Source organism: Camelina sativa, chromosome 16, assembly GCF_000633955.1.
Source record: "Camelina sativa cultivar DH55 chromosome 16, Cs, whole genome shotgun sequence".
Lineage (NCBI taxonomy): Eukaryota > Viridiplantae > Streptophyta > Magnoliopsida > Brassicales > Brassicaceae > Camelina > Camelina sativa.
In genome coordinates, this window is record NC_025700.1 from 24,264,512 (window position 1) to 24,272,987 (window position 8,476).

The 8,476-nt window shown below is 35.1% G+C and overlaps 1 protein-coding gene across 1 annotated transcript in view; it reads right to left on the minus strand.

Moving 5' to 3' along the window:
* LOC104752185 (probable cellulose synthase A catalytic subunit 10 [UDP-forming]) overlaps nucleotides 1-5,026 on the minus strand; it is a 6,196-nt gene extending 1,170 nt beyond the window's left edge. The window contains exons 1-14 of the mRNA XM_010474252.2: nucleotides 4,800-5,026; nucleotides 4,140-4,338; nucleotides 3,865-4,037; nucleotides 3,687-3,756; nucleotides 3,400-3,589; nucleotides 3,036-3,302; nucleotides 2,544-2,889; nucleotides 2,306-2,443; nucleotides 2,087-2,212; nucleotides 1,763-1,975; nucleotides 1,404-1,668; nucleotides 1,126-1,319; nucleotides 688-1,038; nucleotides 36-599 (exon numbers count right to left, since the gene is read on the minus strand). Of these exons, the coding sequence (XP_010472554.2) occupies nucleotides 36-599; nucleotides 688-1,038; nucleotides 1,126-1,319; nucleotides 1,404-1,668; nucleotides 1,763-1,975; nucleotides 2,087-2,212; nucleotides 2,306-2,443; nucleotides 2,544-2,889; nucleotides 3,036-3,302; nucleotides 3,400-3,500 (2,565 nt within the window). The 5' untranslated portion in view covers nucleotides 3,501-3,589; nucleotides 3,687-3,756; nucleotides 3,865-4,037; nucleotides 4,140-4,338; nucleotides 4,800-5,026. The remainder of the gene's footprint in view (nucleotides 1-35; nucleotides 600-687; nucleotides 1,039-1,125; nucleotides 1,320-1,403; nucleotides 1,669-1,762; nucleotides 1,976-2,086; nucleotides 2,213-2,305; nucleotides 2,444-2,543; nucleotides 2,890-3,035; nucleotides 3,303-3,399; nucleotides 3,590-3,686; nucleotides 3,757-3,864; nucleotides 4,038-4,139; nucleotides 4,339-4,799) is intronic.

Below are 8,476 nucleotides of genomic sequence, written 5' to 3' on the forward strand. Positions count from 1 at the left end.
AAAGCATGACACTGGGCAGGTCACTCACCTATGAAATTGTTGCTCCCAACCCCAGTAGTGGAAATGAAGGGGTTGATTCGGACCCAAAGTAATGAGAAGACGGATGCAAGAAGCGCAGACCAGACAATGACAATGGTCGGAGTTCGGTTCTGTCTTCCCAAAAGACCCTTCAAGAAAGGGTAAAGATGAGCAACAACCCAAAAAGCAAAAAAGAGCTTTCCCATGAGCGGTCCCCATGATTGATACCCGCTGTTTATGGCATAAGAGACACCAGCCACAATACCGACAAGGTTGACAAGTAAGATAGTGGTTGGTGGGATGAGAAGAGATGTCCATTTGAAGACGTAGAGCTCTGCAAAGTCTCCATCTTCATCAGAGGCTTTTGATGTGACTGTGAAGTTTGTGTCTATCCCTGCAAACACTTTGAGTAGACCTTGGAACACTGCGAAAAGATGAGCCGAGGTTCCACCGATTACCCAAAACTGCTCGTTCCTCCACCAGTCTTCAAGGGCCACACCACTCCATCTGAGCTCCAAGACTGCTGATACATAAATGGATATAAATAGAAGTATGAAACACCAGGTTGCAGAGTTGCTTATCTGCAAATTAAGAACAAACTGAAGTAATGAAAAAACAATGCAATTTCGGAAAGTGAATTGCAGTAAATGGATGAACACCAGGTCTTACCTCAGGTATGATGAACTTGTTGGTGATGAGGCAAAAAGCTGGAAGCATACAATAGGCAAGGAGAGGGATGGATGTAATTGGATAGACTATGGTATTGACATAAGCAAGTCTTTCCAAGAGTTTCAACCTTCCATTATAGCCGTACCATATAGGGCAATGTCTGCTCAGAAGAATCTCGATAGATCCCAAAGCCCATCGAAGAACTTGGTTCAAACGATCAGAGAGATTGATGGGTGCAGATCCCTTGAACGCAGGGCGTGGAGGCACGCAGTAGATTGATATCCAACCCCTCGCATGCATCTTGAACCCAGTGAGAATATCTTCTGTCACAGAACCGTAGATCCACCCTATCTGAAACCCAAAAGATGAATCAAGTTATATCAGACAGAGAACAAAATACTGGCTTTGTTGTTTGGACGGTCTTCTATAACCTCTGACCTCTTTCCCCCATGCAGTCTTGGCCTCATAACCACAACTTATGACATGAATTGCCTCCTTCAGAAGAGTTGTTGGGTTGGTTGTTGGTGGAAGACCTCCTTTTTCCATGAAGGTGGCCGCAATAAATACCGGCGACTGACCAAAACACTTCTCTAGACTTTTTTGGGAGACTAGAGATATCTCATCATCATAGCCTGCAAGAACAAGAATGTTTTGTGATGAATTGCCTTAGCATGCGCAATATGTTTTCACGTAGAAGTCGTGGGACACAGACAGACCTTCAACACCCTCGTCAATGTCTTCCATATTGAAAAGTGGAGTACTGGAGTCACTTCTCTTGATGCTTCTATTTTGTTCATAGTGGTATTTCTTGCTACTCTTTCCTTTCTTCCTTGAGCCGAAACAGCTTTTTACAATAATATTAGGTTCAAGATCTTCCTCTGTTAGCACAGGATCATACCCATACAGGGCCTGCCTGTTGAAACAACAACCAGTACCCACATACACAGGACCCTGGATACCATCCAACCCCTTCAAGTTAATCTGCAACACAATACAAATTTGAGTCAGCTCAAGTGGACAAGAAATAATCGAGAAAAAAAAAAAAACAATGATTGGAATTGAAGAGCTAACTTACGTCAAAGAAGACAGTATTTCTGTTGGCGTATCGATCATTCAAGTCAATGCCGTCGAAACGTTGTGGAAACTGCACATAACAGCACTTCTTTCCGATTGCAGGGTCCATCAAGAAACACATGGCTTCCTTAACCGCCTTGCTGTTGTTGAAGTAATGATCACAATCCACGTTCAAAAGATATGCCCCATTAGTAAGAACAGCAGAGACACGGATCTGCCGAATGTATGAAAAGCTCGATTAGGAGAAAGTAACAGTAATGGACTAAAGGCATTCCCTAGCTAGAGATGTAGTCATAATCAGCATTTTGTAATGGATAAAACGAACCAGGGCATTCATAGCTCCAGCCTTCTTGTGGTGCTGAAATCCAGGACGCTTTTCACGGGACACATAGATGAGCCTAGGTAGCTCATTTCCTTCAGTATCCAGACCTCCGCTATGGCCTAAGAAAACCTGAATTGAAATCAAATCCTTAGCATCAAGAAACATTCTACAATAGTCCATCAACGAGAAGTTGAATAAAAGGAAGGCATTGTACTAGTGTACCTGAATCATTCCAGGATGGTCTCTAGGGTTGTTACCAGGCCAGGGCGTACCATCCTGCATTGCCCAGCCATCTTCAGGCATCTTCTGTGCTTTAGCGACGAGGATATTGATCCTCACTTTAAACTCCTCATACTCTCTCTGCCAGTGACATAAAAAGAAACATGACATACACTCTTTAATCTTGTAAATATGTTCAATGGATAAAACGAGTTTGTGAAATTATAGTAGTCCAAGTGACCTTCATTGCACGTCTCTCTTTGACAAAAGAAGGTTGGATCTTGTCCTTCAAGTAATCTATCTTTAGGGAAAAATAGAACTCAGGAGCTCTAGGTTCAATGTTGAATTTTTTGCAAAAAGGAACCCATTTCTTTGCAAACTCGGCCGTTTCAGAAAGGGCTTCAAAAGTAAGCATAGCTGAACCATCATCTGAAACATAACACGCAACTTTATCCACTGGGTAATCCACAGCAAGAATTGAGAGAACCGTGTTTGCTGTTACAAGAGGAGGCTCTTTCATTGGGTCCACCGTACTAACAAACACATCCACAGGAGCTAGCTGTGATGGTTCACCATCTCGATCGTATCTACAATTAAAAAAAAAAAAAAAAGACAAGTAAAAATTTAAATGCCAAAGAACAAAACACTATAGAAGTTCTTATTCTCAAATGCACTGATACATAATCAGACATTGCAGATAATAACAACCAATAATAAACATATAAAGACCAACCTTAAAGTAAGCCTGTCAAGAAAAGTCTCCCTGTTAATGGGATACCATTTTGGAAACTGATCAAGAAGCCACGAAAAGGCAAACCAGATCTCACAAATAACTGAGGTCAACCACAGGGGATATGCATCTTTCACCGGATGAGTCGTACGATAATGCAAGAAGACTCCTAAAATGATGAGCCGGAGAACTATCACTATACGATAAGGTGTCATGCGAGAGGATGGGAAATGAACCACACGGCTCATAGGAAGCCGAGCATCATCAACCCTGTAAGTACAAGATCCATCAATAAACAGATACAAACAGTTCATGCAGATTTAAACTAAACCAACAAAGTTCTTGTATCCAGCACTTTTAAACGTACATTTGGAGTTCTTCACCATTTGACCCTGTCCCTTCAAGTTCTCCTCCCTTCCCTTCATGGTATTTACCAGTCATCTGTAACATATTCTTCTCCTGCTTCATCTTCCAACCTTCGATCCTTTCTTTCCAGTCAACATTCCCAAGTCCATAAGAGTTCAAGTCTTTTGATGGGTCCAGGATTCTTACAGGCACTGCCATATTTGTATTAAACAAACATGTGAAAACACAAGATATAAAATCTGTTGAGTGTTGAGGACCAAACACAAGAAGCAAAAATTTGATACATACCAGGTATCTGTGGGTCAATACAAGGAGACAGAGCAGGTTTCCTATCCGGCGTAGGAATCTCTCCAGAAGCCTAAGTATAGAAAATATCAGTAAAAAAATCGATGCTGTGAAACATTAATTTTATCTAGAAAAGGACATTATATCAACGTTAGAAGACAAATGATAAGTTAGTTCCTACGGGATGGCCATGAGTAAGAAGAGAAACTTGTTGAGATTCAAGTCGAGATGATGAAGAGAACTCTCCAGCGCGATCTGGGAGTCTTGCCTTGTTGCTTTCATGGGTATAACCAAACTCATTCTCGATATCATCAGCATCATCCTCTTTTCCATCTCTTTCAACTCCAGGACTCCCTATACCAATAAAATGTGTCAGAAATTCATAAACAAAGAACTAGTAATTAAAAGAGACGACAAACAGAAAGACAATAGCAAAGCATACTACTGAGTACTGACCATTGTGCCGTCTGATCAATCTAGACTTGCATTGCGGGCAGCACTGAGTTCCATCTTTCCTCTCATACTCTTAACAAGATCGACACAAAGGGAAGCCACATTCATTACAAGAGACAAAGACATTTCCAGTTTCAGTGAGTCCAACATCATCACCACAGATCTGACAAACCAGCCCATTCAGATTTTTCAGGGGTTTCAGCTGCACTTTGAGCACAAAACGATGTTAGAAAGGAGGAAAAACAGAAACAAATTATTTATGCATCTTAACCAAATCATGTTACAAGAACCATCTCCAAGTTATTAGATATATCAAAATTTTGGTTACTTTCAATTAAAGTTAATAGATAATTTTTGTGACAAAGCAGAAGTTATCTACAGAAACTTTAAGATAATATTAGTCACGGTCGCAATCTGTGAACTAACGAACATGGTTAAGCTAGATTACAAAGTGTTAGTAAGTAGAGGTTTAGAATTTTAGAATCAACGATCGAGCAAATCAGAGTGAGTGATAGTCTATCCAGGAAAAAAAAAAAAGTTCACAACTTTGAGCATCCACTAGTCACTTGGGGTTCAAAAACCAACCAACCAAAGAAACAGAGATATCTGAATTAAAAACCCTAAAGCAAAAAAAAAAAACAGAGAAGGAAAGAAGAAATCAACCCCGTCATCAGAATCGTCTCTGTTCCGAACAAACTCATTTCTCCGGTAAGAACCGGCAACCATGCCGGCGTTTTGCACCATCAATTAAACGGCAAAAGAGAGAAGTAACACAGAGAACCCTAGAAAATCGCCGTAGATACAATGCGGAATATAAAGAGCTCTTGTGACTACGGTCTATGTCCACACTTGTCTCTCTTCACCTCATAACCTCTGGCTTCCACTTCTAGTAGTGTTCATTTTTATGTTTACGTTTCCATATTGTTTCTGTAATAAATTTTACTTGGGAATTAAATATTTCAGACGTCGACCGTTCTAAGTCGCTGTCAGTGCCATAACATAAGGTTAGCCACCCACTACCTTAAAATCAAACAAAACGATAATTTAATACAAGATGCCAAAGGAAAACTATAATTAGATGGAAACTATTAAGATAGACACGTCACATTAGTCCTTAATAGGAATATATGATACCGATGGGTCACCAAACCTTCGTAATTAAACAGCTAACATTATAATTATCATTATTATTAGTTTTTAACTATTCTTTTGCTAATTTGAAAATTCGGCATCTAAAACTTGTACATTTTTCATTGTTCAAAACAACTTTTAATAAATTACTCGGTTAGCACGGATGTATTGTTGGATGAAAGGTATAGTTAAGATATGATCAATCAGATTAAATACACATTTTGTGAAAAAAAAAACATCATTGTTGTAAACAATAACGCAATATTATATATGTATATATATATGTATGTAAAACTGTATATACACTATAATAATTAATAAAGGGGAGAGACGAGAGGTAAGTAAAGGAAGTTATTACTTCTTCTTCTCTACTTATGCTTGTGTTGTTACATCGAAGGAAATGAACGTATATATAGGGAAGTTAAGGATAAGAAGATAATAGTAAAATACTACTTGGAGACCAAGTTACTTAGAGTTAGAGGGGAAGTATGTAATGGATAATCATATAAGTAATTATTTATTTTATAACATTCTCTTTTTGAGTATTCTTCATTATTAACATATTACGTACTACTTCGTTAAAAATATTATCATAGAAAAATCATATGTAATAATAAAATCCATGATAAAGACTAAAAAATACAATAGCATCTCTCCTTAGAACAGACGAGTTTTGTTATCTTCATAAATTTCGTAAATGATTTATATTGATCATTTTTTGCCTTGAACAAACGAGTATACTTTTCCTCATAACCTTCATAGATGATCTATATTGAATATTTTCTTCACTTTTATGATCTCTTCGATGTATGATAAAATTTTTGGAAGAAATATGTGGAGAATAACTATTTTCTCATAAACATTTCCAACCACAATATTAGCATATAATTATACCAAAACTACTGTACAGAGATAAAGCTTATTGAGTACGTGTGAGTAATCGTTGGTGATGGAGATGACATCGGAGATGGTCGAAGATGGCATAAACATTATTTTTTTTTTGTTCTCTCCATTACATTTAGAGTATAGATTTTAGAGAGTAGAGTTTAGTTTTTATAGTTTAAGGTTTAATTTTGAAATTTCCAAAATAGGACTATTTACATAATTTCAATATTATAAATTCATTTTTTTTTTTTTTTAGTTTGAGTTCTCTAATTTCTATTTATGGTATATTTTAGAGGGAGTAAGGTTTAATATTTTGAATTTAGAGTTTGATTTTGAACTATAGTGTTATATTATAACTTTAGTGGCAATATGCTAATTTGGAAGTAAAAACTTATTTTTGTGCCGTTTGTGAGAATACTCTTATATCATTGTCTTTTTTTGGAGCATTCTTTGCTTAAAGATTATAATCATGCTTCTTATTTTTTTATTAATTTTTATTGTTTTAGTCAGCTTTAGTTTATATTTTTTTTTGTTTTGCATTTACTCAGGTAAATATTACAAGGTATGAGAAGAAATACAAAAATGTGAGACTTAGAGAAGAAAAAACTGGTTTTAGGGTTCTTAGATTTGTTTAAATAGTGTTTATTTGTTGATTCTCTAATATTGGTTCTAACGTAGATACAATTTACCTAATAAGCCATAACTTTCACATTTACCTAAGGTTTGTATTTGGGGAAAAAATATAAAGTCCAAAACATTTATATTGATTGAGTAAAACAAATTATGATCCAAAAATATTGATTTGAAGGATATGTCAATATTCTAGACTCACTAGGTGAATGTTAGTTTTTTTTCTAAAGTTTAAAAGATTTGTTAGTTATAAATTCAGTAACTATATAATCCATTTAAAAATTTTCAAATATACAAAACCAATTAAACATTTCATTTACTAAATACTAAAAAGTGACAACCAAAATAATGTTTCAAAATATTTTTAAAACATTATATATATTTTCGCTAAATATCTCAAACTATTTTTGTTAAGTACATTTGGTCGCGCATGCTCGCGAGTAACTCCCTTAGCTATGTTACTTTATGTTTATATTGGAAAAGTTACTTCCGTTTCGAAAATTTTGCCGATATAAATCAAGAAAGATTAAATTATGGCATCTCTTTTGGTTAATTCTTTTCCATTTACTTTTTTTGTTGGAATCATTCTTAGTATTATAATTAAATAACATTTTGATTTGTTAAATTACTTTTTTTTAAAAATATTTGCCCTCACAAGCGTACAGATAACTTTCCTAGTTTATTATAGAAAATTTGTCATTAAAACCCTGAAGTTTACATTTTTGTTGATTTAAAGCATGAACTCTTTATCTGATGGAAGAAAGCCCTATTTTTTTGTTGACTTCTAAATAATTCACGAATTCTTGTTGAATTGGTCTTATGAAGCACAATGTTAAATGGCCAAACGGAGAAATCACATAGGGTTAATTAGCCATTAACGAGATCTTGTTAATCACAAAATGATATTGTTTAATCATACCTAAAATCCCCAAATTAAAATTTGATTCCCATTTTCCCCAAATCAGAAACCTTAGCGTCTGATAAACGATGTTGTTTTGTTATTAACGGGCTATCGTCAACGACTAATTAACCATGTATAATTTTTCCGTTTGACCACTTAACATTGTGCCTTATGAGGCTATGTCAATAAAAATTCATGAATTATTTAGAAGTAAACAAAAAAATGAGGTTTTTTTCCAGCAGATGAAGAGTTCATGCATTAAATCAACAAAAATGTAAACTTCACAATTTTAGTGATATTTTTCTCGTGTATTATATATGTATATTACCAAATTATTCTTTCCTTCACTAATAAATGAAACAAATTAAGGGAGTGTATTCAATATAATATTCCAAATTATTTGAATTTTCATAGGATTTTAAATGATTTTGATGATTTTAGAGAAGTTCTATACACTCCCTTTTATCTATTTTTATATACTCAACCTTGGATTTTAATGGAGTTGGGTGTATTTCAAAATTCAGCGTTATTCAATTAGGTATTTTAAAAAGTACAACAAAATCTGCTGTTATTGGATTTAACATTTGTTAGATAATTTTAAATCACTTATAAAATCGTTGTTATTCTATTTCCAATGGATTTTGTTTCACTTTAGATTTTAACGTGTTTTACATCCAAAACATAAACAAACACAATCCTAACAATTTTTAAGTATTTCATCTCTCTTTTCATAATTATCTCTCCCAATAAAATCAATTCGTTGTCGTCGACGATCATCGTCATCGTCATCGTC